Raw genomic sequence first — 24543 nt, 5'->3', positions numbered from 1 at the left:
GATGGATCCCGCAGAAATAGGAATACAAAGTAGAAAGTGGATCCAGTTGGCTAAGGACAGAAGTCAGTGGAGAGCTTTTGTGAACGTGGCACTGAACCTCCGCGTTTCATAGGCCATAGATGAGTGAGTTAGACCTGTCTGATACAAGGGGAAAAAAGAGTTTTCAACGTCATAACGAAGAAGAATTAGAAACGTCAAGAAGGTGGTGCTTGAAGCTTCTAAAGTTGCAGCAAGAGACCTAATGCTTACGATGGTGTACAATTAGCCACTATACAAGTGTTCTGTGAATGAATCTTTCATATGAAGTGAAAGCAGTTTTAAGAATTCAAGGGTGTTCGATTTAACGAATTGAAAAACAATAAATAAATACAGAAACGCTAAATAAATCTGAACATTTAATTTATACCATACGATAACAGTATATACATAATTCCTACAATATGTAAAAAAATAATTTGTTCCCATACAAGCAAAATAATAAAAAAAAAGTCCCATTTGATTTACGAAAGTACAAATATAACATCATATACAAACTGCAAGTAAATTGTAATCTAATCCTAAAACTTTAAGCGCTTTATCAATAATATCATGAAGTTCATTGCTTGAATACAGTTTTTTACAACAGAATATCACATTGGCAAAGAATGATTTTTCCATGCTTTTAGAAATTTACAATGCCTAAAATTATATTGTTCAATATTGCTTGCAGTCAAAATATTTCTACGTATGTAGGAACTATTTAAAATAAGCTTAAATAAATTAAATACTGTTGGCAGCTCTTAGTTTTTTCCCCAAGCATAGCAATTTTACAAAAATATTTTCTGTTAATGTATATGTATAGTATTTCAAAAATACATATTTTCTTCAGTATTTGTCGATTTTGAACTCTTAGTTGAAGTAGTACTTCATTCTGACATCAAATCTTGTTCTATCATCTTCGTTAACACAAACTATTTTAGGCTTGGTATGTGCTTGCGGAAACGTTTCCTCCATGGCCGGTCCAATTGGTGTGAATAAATTTCCCTGGGTTGCTCAGAAGTTCATAAGTATGAGCTCCAAAGTAATCTCGTTGAGCCTAGAAAGAAAAGCCAATAAATAAACAGTTCCTGGGCATACTGAAAGCACGAGTATTGAAACTTTAATTACATAAGAAGGAGAGAGGAATTCGTATAAATGAAGTGTGAAAATACAGGGTGTTAATGAACCACACCGACAGACTTTTAAGAGGTACTTCCTCACATGAAAATAAGAAAGGATAAAAGTTCATACGAACCTGCGCGAAAATGTGTATAATTTTACAGCTAGGATGTCTAAAAATGTAAAAAAAACTAAATTTCAAGACACTTATTTCGAACATGAACTGTGGTGGATTGGCGTTCCATATCGATATAAAGGAAGTCACATACACGTCATCCAAAAATACTTATCTCAGCAATGTGCAATGGGTGCACAGGGGATTCCCTGTGGGCATAGTTCTCACACATGCTCCCAACGGATTTTTAGATATGCTCTTATTTAAAGGAGGGTCCGAAGTAGGCAAAAGGTAAGCCCTGACAACAGTGGCCATGTAATGCATACACATGCTGCAATGTATTGTTTCACGGGCTTCTTGCCGGCGCACTACATGTTCACTGCTCTCAAGGGTTATCTTCTGCACACTTTGGACCCTCCTTTAAATAAGATCATATCTGAAGATTCCATTGCCCGTAAGGAATCCCCTGGGCGTCCATTGTACATTGTTGAGATATGAATTTTTGGATGACGTATGTATGACTATATTACGCTGATATGGAAAGCCGATCCACGGTTTGTCATGTTTGAAATAACGCGTGTTGAAAATTTAGGTTTTTCACATATTTTTGGTTTTTCACATATTAAAAAACTATACACTTTTCCGCACAAGTCCATATTAAATTTTTCTTATGATGTAAGGAATCACCTGTTAAAGCTTGTATGTGTAGTTCACTAACACCCTGTGTATATATATATATATATATATGACAATGCATCTGTTTCTAAGAATATGTGCATCACTGTTCGAGGAAATCAAACAATACCTACAATCTGTTACTCAATGGTATAGCAATATTAGGTAACATTAGTGTAGAAATATTAGTTCAGCAGAAAAATATCAAATGCATCAGACTGGCGACGAGTGACAAAACTTATAATTTTTCGAAAACTACGCATGAGAATTTACCCTCCAATATGCCATTTTGTTAAGCTCCATGTCAGCCATCGATTGTTACAAGTCTTGTTTTTGAACAATATTGACAGTTAAACAAAAATTGGAAAATTTTAATTTTTTTTTTTTTTTTTTTTTTTTTTTTTTTTTTTTTTTTTAAGCTCTAAACTAATCACAATTTTTTGCTATATTTCACTAACCATACTGTATTGTATACTGTCATCTTGCTAGTATCATGGCGAAAACCTTGATCAGCGTTTAGATCAGGATTCAGTTTCATCGTAACAGGCGGCGTGAAAATCGTAGTATCAATATTTAGGTTTACAGTTTTTCAATTTTATCGGGAACTACACATGAGGATTTGCATTCACATCATTTTGTTCCGGTCGATGAAATCCATTTATTTAGAATGTTGTACAATTCATTTATTTAAAAAAGTAATTTCTTTCATTACGCTGCTGCATTATTTTTTAACGCAGTGTGTTCAATTAAGCTTCTCCATAACAGTATACAAGTCCTTCCCTCGGAAAAATCTGGAATTGGTTACAAGGATTATTGTCTTTATGACCTTTAGATGACATTAAATGAGATGGTGAAGGCTCTTCAGGGACGTCATATCGGTAAAAATTAAAATTTTATCGCTATAGATTAAGCGAAGATAACTTGCAAGAATTAGTACATAAAGTAAATTTTCTTTGCTTAGTTTCTAGCGATCAGACACTAATTCTTACCGATGTAACTTCCCTCACGAATCGCCACTGAATGAAAGTATGTTAAAGTATACATGAAATTTTCGAGAAAGGGAGATAAGTATGCATTACTCCTCTTCACTTATAGCCCTTGCACACAATCATCATACTCAATATTTTATCCTAAATTTTAAAAGATATCTTACCTGGATCAAATTGGCAGGCAGACGCTCCGATCTGTAACCGTCATAAAATGCTAAAGCTGTGCTAAATGCGGGCGTCGGGATTCCAAGTTTAGCTCCTGCTGCAACAACAGTCCTCCACGAATCTTGACAATTGTGAATTGCATCACGGAAGAAATCATCCAACAGCAAATTAGAGAGTTTAGGATTCTTGTCAAACGCTAATTTGATATTTCCAAGGAAAACGCTGCAATGATGATAATATAGCTCGTATTAGTTACAACTATTGCCTTTTCATAAAATGTAACACCTTAACTGCAAGTACCTTGCGTTTAACTTTTCCTAGTGAGTTCCTTAAAAGTTTGTAAAGAAACATGCACGGAACTCATCTGTAAAATTAAGAAGAAAAGACTATATATGAATATTTGTTCAAAAATGGCTTTGAATGAAATGAACGGTAAAGTATAAATATCGACAAGATTCCTTTTTTTTTTTTATTACTACGTGTACGAAAATTACAAGGAATGTTCAAAATACTATTTGTACGCAAACAAATAATACGCCGTCTCAAACTATCTCCAGCATGTTCAAATGGTTCCGTTAACAACCAGTCAAAATTAGTTTGCGAAAAGTACATCTTCGTGTAAATGGAACTCATTTCCAATATTTATTACTAATAATCCAGGCCTGTGCATTAGTTTTCTTTGCGTTAGAAAGACAAATCCTTTAGGAGTACAAGACCTCAGTTACAAAACAGAATCGTGCCACAGATCCCACTTTTTTTAAAGTCCCCTCTTGGCTTTCATTATCACACCAGACGTAAGGGACAATCCTTATACTTTCTCTACCACGCGAAAAGTCAGTATAAGCGTGTATCTAATTTCAGTTTTGGTTGAAAAGGAATTTTCAACTTTGAACAAACGAACATACTTCTCCCTTTTTGTCACACTTTAAACAGATCACTAACGAAAACAAAAAGATGTTTTGCAAAATCAAGTACACGGATTTTTTTTTAAGTATAGAAATTTACACTCTTGTTAAGTCTTAGTCCGGGATATCACGGCTGTAAGAAAATAGTAAAAAGATATGTAGTGAAACGCAACATTTAACTTCTCGATGTATGTTCTCCTACATATTTTAAAGAATGGTGTACAATGAAGACGCAGCACTTTCTTTTCAAGTGCATATTGAAATCTAACGCTCTTTAAAAACTTCGCATGACATCGTACTGATCTCTCTCCTTTACGGTGTGAAAGTGAACTAACTAAATGCCAACAGTGTTCTACCACAACACTGTTGCGACTGGTTTACACTCTTGATTCATCAATACATCTGTACGAGTATGTACTGGGTTACCAAGAGTCCTTCCTGTGGGAGATTTCTTACCATAGATTGTTCATATTTGTCTTTATGATTGTCCGTGTGATCATTATGCTATATCTGAAGTAAAAGTTGGGGATGGCAATACTGTATGGAAGGAGAACAGTACGAGACAAGTAGGATTGGAGTTTAAGCAGGTGCATCTTGAATAGAAACTTAACCATGAAACTTAGTGTGGTTTTGTCCACACAAGTGAAAAGTTCAAACCAGTGAAATGTTCTTGATGCACTGCGACCACGATGAGCCTTCCACATCATATGAGGTACGCAAAGTAGTGAAAGTAAATGCAATGATTAGCCTTCCATATCATATGAGGTACGCAAAGCAGCGGAAGTAAATGCAATGATAATCTTACCAGGAACTAATGTTCCGCGAACCAAGATACAACCAATCCTAAAGGACACTTCGAACGAATGAAGTGTAGCATTTGCAAAAAACCTGAATACCTACAATCCCGACCGACAAACCGAAATGTGCTACTGCTTTATGCGGTATCTAAAAAAACAATGAATTTACTAAAGACATCCTGTTCCATAATGAAGTGATACTACCGCTACTACCACCATGGAAGTCCTACATGGATTACAGCAGATCGACACCAAGAGAAACAACAGTATTATGCTCGGGTGCGACATTTGGTGAGATTTTATTGGGCCTTTTCACTTTGAAGAAACCGATAGGCATATATACGACATTGTCCTATCGGAAGGGATTTTCGTGTTTTACATAGCTGTGAATGTAGTTGTATACAAGCTAGACTGTAAATGACTTCAAACAAAAACGTGAATGACAGGGCGATATCAAAGTTTAGAAACCCTAGATAAAGTATTTAGGGTACCATTAAGTGTGGTTGCGAAGAATACATCTTTACACAGAGTCACATGTATGTTCCCAAGGAATCCAAGCACTGATTTGCGAACTGACAAACCCAGCAAGACGGAGAACAAGGAAATTAGAGAAGTAGGATATTTGTAGGGTATAGAGAATAACCAACATCTAAAAATAGAGTAAATTGAACTATGACTGCATTTCATTGCTTTTACAGATGTGATTTGAAAATGAAGCAACAACAAACTACTACATTATTTGAATATTTACTAAAAATTTCATTAACTTAGACCCATACATACATATTCAAAGATCTTCATATTCCACTGCTTTATATATAAGAAAATGATGTCATAATACCTTTGGACATAAGAATTGAGAAATTTTGAAGAAAAATTTACGTTATCATTAATTAATTCCAAAATTTTAGTAGTCGTTTACTTCAAACGAAATTGTAAATATATAGTAAAAAAACTATTCACGATAAAGTATTGGAAGTTGTGGACGGCGATAGGCGAACCTAGCTTTGAGGTAAATCGTTTCCGTACATCTTCTGTATCCCTGCACACGATATATGAAGACCTGAAGTAAATTTCGATCTAAGTGCCATTTTGTGAATTTTTGAGTTATATAACCGAATCTATGGGCCAAGCCAGTTTAAGTATATTCGGATCTAAGCGCCAAACCTGTGCATAGTAGTCCAGATCATTGCCAATAGAATGCGTGATGTGTATGTGCACGGCTGCAAATTGGGAATTATGATCTAAGTGCCGTGTGCGCGGAAACAGCGTTCTTTTGTTTCCGCTTCTTTCTTTTGTTTTGAGGTTGTATTGACCTGATTTCGTTGCGTGCGGGAACAGTGTGTAATATTGTTGGAATATCACTTGAAAAAATGAGTGAAAGTGTCAACAAACGTCGAAAGAAGGGAGAAGAATGAGCTGCAAAAGATAGGGAGAAACGAAGGAACAGTGGCCAGCAATATACGATTAAAAACAACAGTTATGGTTCCAGCCAAGACACCTCCACTGCAAACTGTGACATGTAAGTGTAAATACCAATGCAGAAGTATCTCACATGCTCAAAAGCTAGAACTGTTTGAAGATTTTTACAAAGTAGATTATTCCAAGCAACAAAACTACCTCTTAGGCCTAATTACTGTTAAGCCAGTACATAAGAAACGCCATGGGCAATACAACAATCCCAATGAAAGTTGGCGACAGGCAACTGTTGTTTATATGGTTTCGAATGGGGAAAGGAAAATCGTTCAAATCTGGCAACTTTTCAAGAGATTTTCTCTGTTGTGCAAAAAAGAGTGCAATTATTGGCAGAGCTAAAGAAGACTAGTAATCCTATGTACATACAAAAGGGGTATCAAGACTGGGCACCGAAAATACACCGTCGAAGATGAGAAACTCGTGTGTGATCATGTCAACTCGATTCCACGGGAAGTAGGCCACTATGGGCGAATTAAGTCTGAAAAATAGTACCTATCACAAGACCTTAACTTTAGTATGCTATTCAAGGCATTTAAGGTCAAGCATCCAGATACCCACATCACAGCACGATTCTACTATGACACTTTCAAAAAGCATTTTCCGAAACTCTCCTTCCATAGGCCTATAACTGATACTTGCGCAACGTGCGATATGTTAGCGTCCAAAATTGCATCCTCTATAGGAGATGAGAAACAGCAGAAGCAACGCCAACTAAATGTGCACCATTTGAAAGCAGAAAAAGCTAGGTTAGAGTTGAAAGATTATAAAACTGCTCAAAACATTGACAGTAATACTACTGTCTTCTCTTTTGATCTGCAACAAGTTTTCTTTGCCCACATTTACCCATAGCCATATGTACTATCTGCGCCAGTTGTCTGCCTACAATTTAGGTGCCCATTTTCATAGTGGGTTATCTATGATGATTTTGGGGCACGAAGGCCAATCTTGCCGAGGTGGTAATGAAGTAGCTTCATGTTTGTTCAAAGTATTAAAAAATGTTACGCCAACACACACGCTAATTGCTTGGAGCGATAATTGCGCTGGGCATAATAAAAACCAGATGTTGCTGTTCTTGTGGATATACATTACAGCAATTGGAGTATACCAGGAAGCCAATCACAAATTTCTTGTACAAGGACACACATTTCTTGTCTGCGACCTTGATTTTGTGGTCATAGAAAAGCGGAAACGTGTGGCAAGGTGTTCTGTACCTGACGGTCTCAAGACAATGATTGAAACCGTCAAAGACACAAACCCCTTTGTTGTCAACCTGATGGAAGAGACTGACTTTTTCAACTTTAAAGAGTGTAGTAAAAAATTTTTAAATGCCAAAAAACTGAACATCTCAAAACTTCTTTGGATCAAAGTAGTTTCTGCGTCCCCTGCGGAAATCAAGGTGAAACAAACATTCGTGAAAGTGAAAACTGAACCACAGTATACGTTTTTAAACCAGGTGTTACTATTGAGGACATCAAAACCATTGTTCTTCCACGACTGGAGTGTGAATCTCAACTGTCTAAAACAAAAGTCTGATTTGAAACGTATGATCCCGTTTCTGCCACAGCAAAGTCACAAAGACTTTTATGAAGAACTGACATCATAACAAAACCAGACCAAAGATGTATGTCTTTTTTGTGTGGTTATCTGAAAATGACAAACAGTCCATACTGCATGTGTTTGTTTCATGTCTTATACATGTGTTTACTTTAGTAGCCTTCCTATCAAACATGGTATAGGTTGGAAACTATTACAAACTTTATAGCCTATTACGTGTACTGTTGTTTTTACAAAATAATATTCTCATGATGTTTAAGTGTAGTTGGGAAATAAACCTTCATTTCTTATACCACCTTTTTGTCACTGATTGGTTTCCATTTCACGATTTCAAAACTAAAACACTGTCACATGGACTGTGATTTAATCAAGATATCTTTCCACTGTGCACACAATGTGTATTTAGGCTTAATGATGTTTGTAATTATGAAGTATTTATGTTGTCACGAGTTTGTTCTCGAGGAAAAACATCATTATCTCAAAACTGTTCAAATGACACTTAGATTTAATTTACTTCAGGTCTTCATATATTATACATATGGAGACATATAATTATATATATTATAATTATATTATATATATTTATTTTAAGTTAACAATAATGGAAAGGAACGTTAATATGATACACAGTGACAAGAAGTCGCCTTATACTTGTTTGGTTTTTACGGCTTATACAGATAATTCCATTCTTTACTCACTATCAAGACAAATTGAAAACTGAATTCAACGGAAAAGGCAAACTGAAAATAAATTTAATGGAAATTTATAAGTAAGGACCCGAACCTTTTATTTCAACGATAATCGAAAAGTAGCGGAAAGAAAATAAATCTTATAAATATATCCAGAAACACTGAAGGGGTAGCTTTTTCCTGTATGTAAATCGAGAAATCGTACAAATATGGGCAATATATCAGAACCAGGGTGGAAAAAATCATGATTTTTTTTAAAAAAATCATTTTTGATGATTTTTTTGATTTAAATCGATTTTTTTGATTTAAATCAAATCTTTCTCCTCGTATAATACAAGTCGCGAACTGAAGAAAAAGCATTACGAATTAGTATTAAATGCCAATTATGCCATTTAAGTGAAAGTATTGGGGTTGAATTTTGAATTAATCCCCAATCGTTAACCTATATCAATCCCAAACAATGTTTCTTAATTTTAAATTATGGCTTTTTTTTTCTTTTTGGTAAATTATAGACTTTCAGTCAAGCATCATCCCTATTTGTCCTAGGATCATGGTTCATACCTCATTCTCTTCAGAATAGAACAGCCTTTAAAACGGAAACATTCACATTTTCCCTATCATGTCCCTGAAGCGGAAAATTTTGAGACAAGTCGGGATTTTTTCTGATTTTTTTTTAAATTTTGATCCCCTTTGGACTCCTTGTGTTAACACACAGATCTCAAAATCAACTGGCAAATACCAAGAGTGTACTAAATTTCAAGCTTCTATGTTGAATAGTAAAGGTGGGAAAAATATTTAACAATGAGCTAAGAACATCCCCACAATACCCCAGATGACCCGGACGTAATATAAAGATTTCCTCAGACATCCCTATTTATCCTAGAATCATGATTTGTGCATTATTCTCTTCAGAATAAAACAGAGTTTCAAACGGTGCCATTCAAATGTCTCCATCGTGTAGTCTATCTGGGGCTGGAAAATCACCAAAAAAAAAAAAAAAATCTGTTAAGAAATATTCCCTTTTTTAATTTTTACCCCTCTGTACCGCCTCTGTTTAAAGGCAAAATTCTGAAACAAATCTGAAAAATACTAAGGGGTGCAGTGAATGAGTGTTCAAAATTTCAAACTTCTAGATGCAAAAGGGAGCCCGCGAAAAATATCCCCAAATACCCCAGATTCCCGTATAAAACAGGATCTCAGGTAAGTTTCCTGAGACATCCCTATTTATCCTACGATCATGGTTCGTACATCATTCTCTTCAGAATAAAACAGCCTTTCAGATGGTACCACTCATATGTCTGCATCTTAGGCAGGAAAATCGCAAAGAAAGCTATTTTTGTTAAAAATATCCATTTTTTTTTAATTTTTGCCCCTCTGGACCCCCCTGTTTTCATGCAGAGACTTGAAATAATCTGAAAAATACTAAGGGTGCACTGAACGAGTATGCAGATTTCAGTCTTCTGAGTGCAAAATGTAGGCCCGCCAACAAATAATAAAAATGGGCACAACAAAAAAATTTTAAAAAAAATATGACGTCCTCATATTCTATGTCTCGACGCAGAGAGGCGTGAAAGCATATGTAACGTGCTCTACAATGCCTTCAATCCTGAAAAATCGAAGTAAAAAGCTTTATTGGTACTTTTTTAATTAAATAATGAAGATTTTATCCTATCACCTAAAAATAGGTGATATAATTTAGAAGGTTAAGCATTAAGGAAAAAGTACAGCAACGCTTATCAAAGTGACATTTTTCTCCACAAAAGTTACTGATATTTGGCAGGGGCATATTTTTAAGGAAATTGTAACTAGCTTGCGGCATGAAATACATAAATTTTGCCTAAAGTTACAAAATCTTTAAAAAAAAAAAATTGGAGAGGGAATAGGACACTTCTAAATACGCCCTATTATCTGGGAACAAATTTATAGACGCGCACACAAAAGAATCTTCGTCTTAAATGTCGATGGTGATTTCCCCGTTGGAATAGTTAACGATTTACAATATAAACCCTATGTTACGAAGAGAAGAAAACAGGATTGCCCTGTTACCCGTTCAAAACAGGATTTTCCCTAATCATCCTCTGCTTCTGCATGACACTTGTTTTCATACTATGTTGTACATACTGTACATTTGAGTCTCATTGTATTATGATTTTGATCTTCCATAATCGAAATAACAGAACAGAAACGGGACTTTACTTATTTTCACCTTAAATTATTTCGGAATTTGATTTAAATCAACGATTTTTATTAAAAAAATCAAGTGATTTAAATCTTGATTTAAATCGTGATTTAAATCAGACTGATTTAAATCAATCCACCCTGATCAGAACAACACCGAATTTTACCTAATATACGAACAGAATCGCGAAACATTGTTCTTTAAAAATCTAGTGTCCAAAGAGCTAATAACAAAACAAGAACCAAAAAAAAAGTATAGAGAATCCAGCCTCAAACGCTAATGAAAGTTCTATGTTTCTTTAAAAACATTGTGAAGGGATCGTTTGAGAACAGAAAACACATGAACCTTGCAGAAGTTTAGTGTACACTTGAAATGGTACACAAAGTATCATTGTATCATTTGTGTCATTTGTGTAAATAATAAACACAAATGGTGTAAGTGCTTTAATAGCAGTAATAGTAGTAAGTAATAGTGCTTGAATAGCAGCACTTACGCACTATTATACGTACTATTATAACCTATTCAAGCACTATTATAACCTGCCTCGAACGTAAACTCGGAACGATTTTTCTTGAAATACAATAGTGTAGTGACAATGAAAACGCAAAATTCACAAAACGAAGATGAACTTACCTTCGAATAATGCAACCTCCTCGCCACATCAAAGCAATTCCTCCATAGTTAAGATTCCATCCAAATACCTTAGCAGCTTCTCGCAGTAACATAAAACCTTGGGCGTAAGAGATAATCTTTGACGCATACAAAGCCTGCAGGAAATAGATCATCATTCTAGATTTTGTAATAACTTCTCCAGTTGTTATCTACGTATATACAGTAATAATATAGTAAAACAATGGATCTGTATCTATAATGAAATCTTCAACAATGTATTCACTGGAGTTTCTAGGCTACCCGTTGTCCTCTTATATCATAACGTAATACGATGTTGCTGCTAATGTATCCAACCATGTATAATAGTGTCTTTTGAGTTCATCAGCAGGAGGAAGATGCTTTGCGAAAAGGAGAAGCATTCAACTCCTCAGTTTGAGCTAAGCAGCAAGACGACGCAGATGTGAACATCAACGCTATCGAATTATGGGACCTGAACATGTGCAACAATATTGAAAATTTTGAAATTGTGAGTTTGTGGAGTGTGATAATAAGGTTTTAGATTTCTACTTGTTCTGGAAGTTAAGAGAAAGGTTCAGAAATCACCTTCTCCTTGCTGGCGAACTCAGAACTTTCAATACATTTGCGGCAACAGAGTACAATGACGGTATCACGCTGTGATAAGTGCTGTCATGTTTATGACGAATATATTGCACAGTCAAATAAGGTATGTGGTTTCTGTACCATAAATCTTTTGCACACATTTGTCGCTCTTGTTGTCCTTTTGTCCCTTCCTTTTGCTACATTTTCTTTTCATTTATTTTTTTTTTTTCCCTTAGCTCTTTCTATAAAATGGGGTGAACCTTCTGTTTACTTGATGAGAAAAAACTACTTTAACTAGGTCTCGGTTTCAGGAAAATTAATTTTACGAGAGACTGTGAGGCAGAAAGGGGTCAGAACAGTGGAAAACACTTTCGTATTATAAAAATAACATATGAATATAATAAGCTTATTTTGCAAATTCAATTCGCGAAACACATTAATACCATTACAGAAAGTACATGCTTTATTTATTATTTCTTCTGCCGAGACCAGATATGCACATTTGCAACTTGATCCACAGCAGCGTTTCCAGAACCCAACAGCTACAAAAAAACCTTACATTTTAATTTTTTTTATTGTTGTCCGCACTATCATTTGACAAAATTGGAGCCTTCGCAACTACACAGAATTAATGAAAAGCCAAAAACTATCACCTATATTTTTGGATAATTGCTACACATTTGGCAACAGTTATCCTACCTGACTGGTCACTGGCCTTCCGAGAACAATAATAGTACAGAATGGTTTGGTAATGCAACTTTTTCAGTTTAATTATGTTGCATTATATAAGAACGTGCTAATAGTTTGTACATTCCAATATTTTAATTGAAGTACGCATGTCTCTGAAAAGTTTTGTAATGTTAATTCAACTTTGTGTCACGGCCATGTCAAATGATGCTGTGCAAAGTGTAAGTCAACTGGATGTCATGCGGGCAAATTTCAAGATAAATAGAACAACTTACACGTAAACAGTGCTTTTCTTCCGAAAATAAAAGGCGTTGATTCTCGCTATCAGTTGATTACTTATAGTAATTTTCAACTACTACAATTTTTTTTTTTTTAAAACATATCCTCCGATATACCTCCATCGTCTCTACATAGCTTCTTGTGTTTAGTGTTAACTACAGAATGATGACCTCAGACCATCCGTAAGTCCACCAAATTTTGAATGAGTTAGGAGTCAACAAGAAAAGCATTTTATACTGAAATTTTAAGAATCAATCATTGAGGAATCGTGGATCAAAGACTGTTCTGCATATTTAACATTGGAATATATGAACTGTAATCTTTGTCGTAGCACTTACTAGGTAGTTCAACATTCTGACACAAAATGCAGTATCCAGGACAATCTGCGCCACTTTGCGACTGAATTATGAACTTGGTAAGTGAAACACTGTTCATTACATACATTGGTGGCGTTGGTAAGTACAGAACAAATTTTGAACCGTTATGTGTCGTTTTGTGTTAATATTTGGCTTTAAGTCGATAATATTTCTTGAAAAATGACTCATTCGAAGGAGCGAGCGGCCAAATTTGTGTTTCCATTGAAATGTATCGTCAACAGGTCAGAAGGTGGGGAAGTTCATGAAATGTGCAAGTAACAGTGCATCAATTCCAGGCCTCTTAGTTCTTTCACGAACAATTATATATGCACTCACGTCCAATTATCAAATATTGACAATATATACTTGAGCAATGACTACCAGGAATCTGGTGGGCGTTAACATTAACTAGCTCATTGTGCAAAATGAGGGGCGTTAACTTGAGTATTGCGCAAATTGCTGGTTAAGCTCGCTTATTTCAATTTCACACTGGAAACTAATTACAAAATCTGTCGATAATTGCTTATAGAACGTAAGAGCCTGATTTAATACTATAATCAAAATTACCTGACCTGAGACATATTCCTATGATGATCAAATCTCCTTAAATGGTTTGGATATATCGGACAAAATATTCGATTTTCACTCTTAAGTAGGGATAAACAGGCTTATATCATCCTACGCAGTCGCTTATAAAAGTCGATTTTACATGCTAACTGCTGCGACATTAGTAGAAGTAATGGAATAATTTTAAACTATAAGATACCAATACGAAAACTTATTTACAATAATGGAAACAGAAACTGAGGACAATCGACTTTTCTCTGAAATATCCAGACAATCTGAAAAGTAATCGTTGTCATAGAAATGTGTCTCAAATCAGCTCATTTTGATTATAGTATTAAATTTGTCTATATCTCTCGATAACTCAATTGCGTATATTGTCATGTAAAATCAAAATTAGGATATCCATATATGAATGTCAAAATAAAAATACCTTTCTAATGTGTTCTACAAATTCTTCCTTGTTGCCATCGTATCTCGTTTGTTGTGGTCCCTTCAATACAGTACTGGCTTCCACTCGTTCTTCTTTCAAAGAGGACAGGCACCTTGCAAACACAGACTCACCAATCAACGTCACGGGCATTCCATACTCAAGAGCTGCAATGGCTGTCCATTTTCCGGTGCCTTTCTGGCCAGCAGAATCTCGAATTTGTTCTACCAAATGTGTTCCTATAAGTATAAATGTCAGCAAATATAATATTCACTGCTCTATTTTACAGTAAATTTCTCCTGAAATAATCATCAAGAAAAAATTGTTTTATATCAAGATATAGAATAGTAAATCTCTTAAATCATTTATTTCTCTCTTTACACTTAAATGCCAAAAGTCATGGGACACCTACCTAATAACGTTTAGAACCTCCTCGAGCACGGCGAAGTACAGCAACTCGACTGACAGGGACACAACAAATCGCTGATAGTCCACCAGAAGGATGTGTAGCCTCGATTGCCGTCCACAATTTGGTGATTGTTGCAGATGGAGGATCAGGGCACGAATGATGTTCGACGTGTGCCTAATAGGGCTCTCATGTCCGGAAATCTAAGGGGGTGAAATCATGCGTTGAAAACTGCCATAATGTTTCTCAAATGAGTCACACATGATTGCCGCCCGGTGACATGGGCATTGTCATCCTGGAAAACCCCAGAGTACACAAAGTCTATAAAGGGCTTAAGATAGTCATCAAGCAGCTTAAGATAGTAATGACGGGTTAATGTCCGGTGCAAGTGGACCAGAGGACCCAAGCAATCTACATACGCTTCAAACCATTACAGAGCCGCCACCAGTTTGGAGCGTGCCTTGTTGACAACTTAGGACCATGGATTCATGAGGTCTGCGCCATACCCGGACCCTAACATCCGCGTGTACCAACTGGGACGTAACGCCTCTTGCCATGCTACACATTGTCAGTCATCTAAGGCCCAAATCCACATAATCTCGAACCTACGTGAGTAGCCTCTACCGCTGGTCAGCAGTTACTAGCGACACTAAAGTGACCTCATAGACACGTTGCTAAGACGTCCTGCACTGACTCATGTTGTCAATTAATGCTATGTTGCTTGTCTGTCTGCTCGAACGAGTCCACGTTGCCAGTTACGATCATTCAGTACACTTGGTGGGCCACTGCTTTGTTTCTGATGGGCCTGATGTCCGTAATGCCTTTAATGTGGTACTCACGGGCCACCTTTGATACTAAGGAGCAAGAAAAGTACAATGTTCGGATGACTTTTGAAATCGAATGTCTCATTCATCTAGCACAAACTATTATCCCGCACTCAAACTACGGTAATTCCAGTCGGTTTGCCAGTCACCACGGTACATGAGGTTTCACTGCACTCTCAAAAGTTTAACTGACAACACTGAAATTACTTTGCGCCGTTCAACTGGTTTGCCGCAATGTTTCCGCGACATCAATTAGTTCCCCATCACTACCCCATGACTACTGGCACATAAGTGTGTGAACATTATTCTAAACACATATTTACTTTTAATTATTTGTGTGGTAGAGTTAAGTTCCCATTAGAATGTGTCAATATGCCTAAAGTAAATACCACAGAAAATTTACTTTGTTTTTCAATGATAACTAAACGTGGAAATATTCTAAACTGTGTTTTGAAAAAAAAAAAAAAAAAAAAATGATTAAAGACAAAGAAATAAAGCGGAAGGTATAAGGTGCATAAGGATGTAAGGAATTTAGGATTTATATATAAACAATAATGAAAAGATGCTATTATTCATTCTTATTTCGCGTATTTTTACTTCCTTGCATTTTTACGCACCACCTTCTTTTCCTTAGTTATATATTTTTAAATTCTCCCTGAAGAAGAAGAAACCCAAACAGAATTTGGAGATTTTGATATAATTTAAAAAAAAAAAAAAAAAAAATTGAAATAAGATTTTTTTTTATAATTTGAATTAGTGTCTGCTAATATTTTTTTAAGGACTAAAAAAATACAACTGGGATATTATTCCCTTATTTTTACTTCGTTAAAGCTTACCATCTGAGTCTCTAAATTTCAAAATGTCTTTTGTGATTTCAATCAAAAACGAGTCAAGCTCTCCTTTGTTCCATTCTTCAAATACCTATAAAAAAGCAAACGAACATTTTTCTTTTAATTTTTTCAAGTTTGGTAACTAAATACTGTTCACTATAGTCACCATTAAAAAAAGAAAAATCAAATAACAGTTCTCGAGAAATATTTCACAATATTTCCTCCAATTTTATTGGGTATCATTGGGTAATTAAACGACAAAGATAAAAGAAGCAGGGTATACATCAAGCATCATATTACTCCAACAACAAAAGAAGACAAACTTCAACCTTCCAATAACGTATGATGCTTGCTTCGTCGATATTTGGTTATTACTTGTAAAATACTCCATGGTACCATTTCTAAGTAGTAGTATTGTAGTGAAAATTTATCAGTTTGGAATCATAGTATTTATGTCCTTTACGAGAAAAAAAAAAATCTTCCAATGGAGACTAGTTTATGTATCTTTGTACTAAAACATGTATGCACTTTTCTACAGGAAAATCATATTAAGTATATATTTAAAAAAAATAGAATACTTAATACACAATGGCAAAAAATTGCTAAAACCTATTTTAGATTGGTATTTGTTTTGCCATCAAAATATGTATATAATTTTGTACAAAATGTATTAATTACAAAACAAATACCGTAAAATAGGCATTATACACTGCCTAGTATACGCTTTACTTTCTAAAGCTAAGTTTGGGTATAATCACTTCATGATTCTTGATCTTTCCTCCTAAAACTACGAGCAATTGAGCAATTTAAAATATTTCTATGATCGTTTAGTTTAATGTGAAATTTTGTTATAGTTTCTATTTTCAAGATCATTTCCGAGAAGTTTCTTTGTTTCTATTTTTGGTCTCGATAGATTTGGCAAGCTACTTAAATAAACCATCAGTGACCTTCATTCATGAGAAGTTTACGGTCCAATAACATAATGCAGGATTATGACGAATTATCACTACAATGGAAAAACAAATTTAATAAGAAATTAATTGCACAGACCACATTTTCAAACCTAAATTACTTACCTATCAAAGTGCTCTTATGCTAGAGATTACTCTATTTTAACCACCAATAACTGTCAGCTTATAATTAAGTGGATTTTTTTTTAAAATATACAAATGAAATTGTACTGTAATATTAATAGTGTAGTGTATCTATAGAAAAACTATTACCGTATAAATGTCCTAGTCGACAAGAAATCATTGAAGTAAGTAAGAGAATGTAATTATTTTCTAACGATGTGAAGATGCAGTCAAACAGCTTCTGTTAACTGCATCCGCTAATCCAGTTGTAAGATATCTATTCATCTTTCGAAATTATACGCGGTTAAGAAATATCTTTACAGAAGCATTTTGACATTAAGTGGTTTATAAACTGTAGTTACCAGACTGCGCCGAAGCTTGTCTCTATGTATGTAAGTTCGTAATTTCTTTACTCCCGCAATAGAATACAATCTTCCTTCATTTGCTTTCTGTTTTTCAAAATTGTACATGTTTCCAAGGAAAAATTGAAATACGTGGAAAACAGAAGATACATGAGAATGCTAGGAGTTAAAGGTTAAAACACAACAATAATAACGCTATTATTCACTTTTTCATTTGTGTAGACAACGTATTAAAGACTCCCTTGTATATTCATACACTTGTTTCATTTTTCTTACTTACATTTTGTTAAATTTTACTGTTTTCCCCGACGAAGAAACATGAACAGTTTTTCAAGTGTACGATGACCCAATGGAGGGGCTCTCACCTCTGGTGCAAGAGATCGCTGGTTAGATCCCAGGATATTTCAGTTTGTGGGTGAACGGGTTATTAACGTGAAAGCATTGTACCGGTGGGTTTTCTTGAGTTCTCCCTTTCCTCCCACATTCTCACTTCAATTCTTTCACTTCGTTCACCAGACTAGATCATCCATCTCTAAAGAGTGTAACCGTTGATTATTCAATTAAAGATATCATTTCATAAACAGTTTCAAAAATTTGGACATTTCAATATCACTGAAAAACAGAATGCAATAATTCCCTTTTTAAATGAGGCAGAAGTTATTCAATTAGTGTCGATAGAGCCGTCATTATGTTAGAAGTGATACTGTATATCACAGCCCGCTGGACGGTAGGTTCGCTCGTCGTTACTGCCCGCTCATTCCATGAGTCGGGTTAAAATTCACAAAAAATTCACATAAGAGTTTTATGTATACCTAAATAGCAGGGGCGGCTTTATGATTGTAATTTTGGGTAGACCCGCTCCCTTGGTTATGGATACATATACATATTTAACTGATCAATGCCAGTAGAAAATTTCTTTTACAGTAGTGTTTGATGTTTAATTATCTGCTTAATATAAGTAGTGGAAAATATATTTACTCTTTATTGTATCATTTAGCGTTTATAATTATATATTTTCAAATTTTTTGGGTAGTTCCGTGCCCACTCGGCCTACTGCTAAAACCACCACAGCTAAATAGACATATTTTATAGTGTTTTCAGAATTTGAAAGATACTTACACTCGAGAGTATCATTATAATTTCGTGTTCTGATCTCGTGAGAAGAGCCATATGAAGAACAACACTGAACACTTGATATTCTGTTGTTTACATAGTTTATTTATTTATTATTATTATTATTATTATTATTATTTTATTTATTTTTTTTATTTTTTTTTTTATTTTTATTTATTTATTTTTTTTTAATTCAAGAGGTGTTGATTTGAAACGAATTCGTGTCACCTTTCTCCGACTGTCTCTTGCCAATGTTTGTCAGAGCAGATTTTTACGAATTTCTGTAGCAGTATAGGTACGTACGACTTGAGATGTGTGGGTTGTATCTTTTGGGCATCTGGACGCAGTTGATTAGCATAACGCGGGAGCTATATGACGACTCAAGTTTCGAAAAGGCAGTCTCACGTTTTTGCAATAGGGTAAAGCCGCTTCACCAAATGAGTGGGTATTTTTCACAATTCGCAGAAAGTGAGAAGTGGGATAACAAAGTCCTCCTCTATCCTGAGTGCATTTCACATCCATTAATTGGTGTTCTAGTTGGTGGCACCGAAATATTTTCGACACATGTAGTGCAGCCTATTTTTTCCTCAGCTACGTGCACCAAATATTCTGAAACCAATGCCTGCGATGCAGTTTCCACACTTACCTAAAGGGGCGTTCTTGGCTCTTGAATTTCCTCTAAGATTACCAGAAACAAACCTAGAAGTTCATATATTGGCGGCATTATATTATTCGAATTCAGATTGATGGATTCTGAGGTAGAATCACAGTCTGTTTGGCATGCAATATTTGCATCTTTTGATGTCAGAATAAATATTCTTTATATGGCATTTATGGCGTTGTATCCAGTGTAAAGCAGGATTGAAGCCCATTTTATCCAGTGTATACCTGAGCGTAAAAGGGGGGAGGGGCTATAGCCCTCTCCTTGGATCCGCCACTATATATATATATATATATATATATATATATATATATATATATATAAAATTAATCAACTCGTTCTGACTCATTACCTTACTCATGTCATCATTTGACATTCCTAAAGCGTCTTTCATCAGATGATAGGCTTCACAGATGAGTTGCATGTCTCCATATTCAATTCCGTTGTGAACCATTTTGACAAAATGACCAGCACCGTCTTCACCCACCCAATCACAGCAAGGTTCACCTCCTGCTTTTGCAGATATAGACTGAAAATGAAAAAAAAAAAATACATGTATGAGTGTAAACTAATAATTAAACTTGCTTCAGACAATATGAATGAAGTAAAATTCTTATTAACTAACTCACCCTTTTGTGTACCCTGGAAACCCTACTAGGATGGTTATATTTCTAAAATACTCAACGGTAAATTTAGACGAAGGCAACCTGTACAAGAATTGGAATTAAGTTATACAAAGCTTTTTTAAAATTGCAAATTTCTGAGACTTTAAACAGTTCAGATAACACCATTACTCAGATTTGTACATAAGCAGCTTTGTATAAGTTAATGCAAATTTTCTGTGAGTTAAAGAACAGAAGGAGGAAGAAGCAGAAGTAATTGAAGTGAAGATAAGTGAAGTAAAAATTTTAATCTTAGATAAATAATAATTTCTTAGATTGTTTTCATACTGTTATAGCTATAGTTAACATAAATGGTAGTTACATGTCCAATGTTATTCTTACACCGTCTCCCATTTGTAGGCTTTTCACAATTATAAAAATATATGTTAAAGCATGTAAAGGTGCTTTAATAACCAACAAAACAAAAATGTGTACACTACTTTTGGAGCAAAGAAAATGATTCTTTAATATTTCAATGTTAAAGAATTACGTGTTGCATACAGTACGATCATAAATGCAAATAAAAATAACGTAGTCGTCAATTAAATGTAAATGTAGACGGAAATTAACATTTAAAAACTATACAAAAAAACTAAAGAAACTAAAGATACTCTTTGTTCAGCACAAAATTAATGTGATAAGACTAGCCCTAGAAAGACTACTGAGTAAACTTCAATAACTGGTGTAATCTTTTCTATATTCAATTACAGGCATAAAGAATGACGTATGAGAATGACCTACTGCTCTATCGTAAGATCATCGGAATAAAACAGTCTTATGTCTGGTTAGTACCTAGACGGGTGACAGGACAATTAGGAAGGTTCTTGAATGAAAAACTAGCGAACACTAATCAAGAAATCTAGTAATTACGGTGGCAAGACTTGCAATATGATAACCACACATCCCACTCAGCTGATCACTCTTCCTCATGGGCTTAAACCTTTGGAGGTTTCGTACCAGAGAGTAAATTCACAATGTATACTAAGTTTTTAAACAACTAAATACAGCCTTTTTCTAAATATTACCTGGAAAATGTCTTTTATGTAAGGCCAAGCGTCTGGATTTCCTCCAGGCATAAGCGAAGGTCCGTACCTAGCGCCATCCTCACCTCCAGAGACTCCAGAGCCAACATACAGAAGACCTTTTTCTCGAAGCTCCTTTGTTCGTCGTTGAGTGTCTTGATATTCAGAGTTTCCGCCGTCAATAATAATATCCCCTTTCTCCAGCAAAGGTACCAATTTCTGAATGAAATCATCTACAGCTTGACCGGCTGTAAAACAATATTTTCTGTGACAAATTTCCAATGCATTTCTAGACATTTTTTTAAAATAAAAAACCGGTGATTACAGAAAATGTTCATTTATATTTGACTATGAATTTTACCTGGAAACTTAATAGTTCACTTACTAATCGTAAGCAACAGCATTCTATATAGACTTAAAAAAAAAAATAAAAAAAAAATAACTGAACGAAATCTTGTATTGAACACGGAAATCACCAATACAGAATTTGTCAAAATAAATTAATAATTCAATTTTCCACCTGATAAAGAACGAATTTTAACTAAGTACCAGTACCTTGGCCTTTTTCCTTTAACTGATATAATGATTATTATTTGAAATACACTATTCATTACTTCAGTTGAAGAAAAAATATTGTCTATATACTTGAAATTCAACCTTGATATCAAGTCAAAATTAATGTAATATTTATTCATTGTAGAATGAATCTTTCCATTTGGCAAATTCTTTGTCCAATACTATATAGTTTCTCAACAAAATAATTTTTAAATTTAAACCGACTTTGTTTGATAGATCAAGTTAGATCAAGTTTCACATTACCTCAAATATGAAAGTAATTAAAATACAAGGTTATTATTTTAAAATGCACTTCCAAATATAGTCTTGTTCAAAATAACTCCCCTCCCTCTCTCACACCTCTACCTTTGTATTTGTGTATAATTTTTGGTCAATTGAGATTTTTAATTTAAGCCAGAATAGTATTTTATTTAAAACAACCCTTAGAATCAAATTTCACTTTATTATCTTGTCATGGACAAAATAAATAAATAGGACTGCATTCCTAAATCCTACAGCTATTTTATTTTGCACAATCTCTGGTAGAATATCTTAATTCTACAGAGAAAATAAAATAACCAAACAAGAAAACATGAACAATAACTTAACAGAAAGATAACTTTTTTAAAAAATGAACTCAACTAAATTTATTCATCTCAAGAACAGATTATTCACTTTGCTTGGTTCTGATCAAATAATAATAATAATAAAAAATCAAAACCATGGTGTGAGATATGATGAAACTATATAAAACAAAAATCCATATATGTTTACCTTTTACTAACATCATAACCCGACGAGGTTTCTTCAATTTGGAAACCATTTCTTCTAAACTATGTGCTCCGATAACTTGAGTTCCTTTAGCTTCATTCTGCAAAAAGTTGTCAACTTTTTCTGTAGTTCTGTTGTACGCACAAACTACGAAACCATGATCGTTCATATTCAGAATCAGGTTCTGGCCCATAACAGCCAGACCTATGAGTGCAATATCAGCCCTGTAAAGAGAAAGTAACATAATGTAATATATATATACACATAAAATATGACAAGTCTCTCTTAACTATTTAGCCGAATTGATTTTGTTAAAACTTATAACTCAGTTTTATTCTAGAGTTGACAAATTGATGCATATAATGATTCAGTAAATATGTATGATATGTTATACAAGATGAGTTAGGCTACATAATGTGCTAAGATTATTTGACTGAATAGCAGTATTTGAAATACACGCTTGAAAACAGAACCATTCCACCTTGCCATCGTGGCTAGAGAAATTATTATCACGAACTGCAAAGAGGGGTCTAACCAATTAAATGTGTGCAAAATCTCAAGATGTCTATGTATAATCACTGGCTCTGTTTAAAAGAAAAACTTGTGCCAGGAAACCAAATGACGTTGACACGATTTACAACGGCAGATTTTACAGTCGATGCCGCATAAAGTTTGTTAGATAAAATTTTATATTATCTCAAAAAACCCTCTTATTAAGTAATTCGTTTATGGGTAAAATAAAATAGGATAATGATTATTTTTTAAATGCACTATTAAACATAACTCGTTCAAAAATCTTGGAAGATGGTATACGGAACGTGGTTACAAAAACTACAAGTAGTAAGTACTGTCAGCTACTTTTAATGTTTATCTTTCTAATGTCATTCCGTTCCCGGCAGATTAAATGGCGTCAGAACTAGTACCAATTTGTAGATATCTCCTCCCCCCCCCCATTTGCATGGAAAGCAATAAAAAGCATACATACAAAAATATTTCAGTAAATACAGTCCTATATCTAACTTTCAGAACATAGTTACTGATGCAGCTATTTTAAACGAACCACGTTAGAGTTGAACAGTTTGAAAACTTTAAGTTCTGTGTCTTATAATTTATAATTAATCTAATGGGTATTATAATTCAAAATGCTAATAAAAATAACCATATTCAGTGAGTCCCTTTTTAAAATTATTCAATTTCATTAAATTTGAGTCATTAGGTAGAAAAACATTATGGTATAAAAGTCTTACTACACAAAATCATGGTTTTCATAAAAACTAATCTTTAATCAAAATCGGATATATATATATATATATATATATATATATATATATATATATATATATATATATATAGTAAATATGAGAACAGTAAATCTACTGATTGGCTCACTGATTTATTCATCAACAGATCTCCGAAACTACTACGTATACATCTTTGAAATTTTAAGAAATGTTCCCCTTCCATCTAGGCTGTATATAGATCCTCGAAATTTTGTATAAATATTTTCTTAGGCTGCCTAGGCTGCAAATAAAGCGAGGTCTTGGAAATTTTATATTCTAAGAAGGCTTTTTAATAATTAAAAATAATAATAAAAAAAAGTCTTCTCCTCATATCCGTAAATACACAGCGTATAATCTTGAAATTTTGCACCAATATTTTACTTGCACCCTTGGCTACAAATAAGAGGATGTTTTGGGAACCGCATATCCTGAGAGAGGAGAGGTGGAAGGCTTAAATAGTTTTCGTGAAATCTCCGAAACTATACGGCCTAGAGATTAGAAATTTTGTATAAATGTTCTCTGTGCACCCTAGCTTTTAAATAAGATTAACGTTCGGGAATTGCGTATTCTAAGGGGAAATGGGAGACCTTGACTGATTCTTTTGTCGTTCAACAGATCTCCGAAATTACAACCTTCAAATTTTGTATAAATGTTCTCTTAGCATCCCACACTGTAAATAAGACAAGGTTTTGAGAATTGTGTATCCGATGAGAAGATTTGGAGATTTTTTGCCATTTACTCGAACTCCGAAAATATAAAGCCTAAAACCTTGAAA

The 24543-nt window shown here is 34.3% G+C and overlaps 1 protein-coding gene across 2 annotated transcripts in view; it reads right to left on the bottom strand.

Annotated features, from left to right (window-relative positions):
• Positions 1 to 382: 382 nt before the first annotated feature.
• Positions 383 to 24543, bottom strand: part of Pgd (phosphogluconate dehydrogenase) — a 67024-nt gene continuing 42863 nt past the window's right edge. For both annotated transcript variants that reach the window (XM_081736473.1, XM_081736472.1), the window contains exons 2-9: positions 22492 to 22712; positions 21166 to 21410; positions 19831 to 20007; positions 16276 to 16360; positions 14213 to 14448; positions 11315 to 11448; positions 3081 to 3303; positions 383 to 1075 (exon numbers count right to left, since the gene is read on the bottom strand). In XM_081736473.1, the coding sequence (XP_081592599.1) occupies positions 956 to 1075; positions 3081 to 3303; positions 11315 to 11448; positions 14213 to 14448; positions 16276 to 16360; positions 19831 to 20007; positions 21166 to 21410; positions 22492 to 22712 (1441 nt within the window). In that variant the 3' untranslated portion in view covers positions 383 to 955. The remainder of the gene's footprint in view (positions 1076 to 3080; positions 3304 to 11314; positions 11449 to 14212; positions 14449 to 16275; positions 16361 to 19830; positions 20008 to 21165; positions 21411 to 22491; positions 22713 to 24543) is intronic.

This window comes from Thermobia domestica, chromosome 13 (assembly GCF_964235325.1).
Source record: "Thermobia domestica chromosome 13, izTheDome1.hap1.1, whole genome shotgun sequence".
Lineage (NCBI taxonomy): Eukaryota > Metazoa > Arthropoda > Insecta > Zygentoma > Lepismatidae > Thermobia > Thermobia domestica.
The sequence above is the reverse complement of the archived record's forward strand: the minus strand, read 5'-3'. Positions and strand labels throughout refer to the sequence as shown.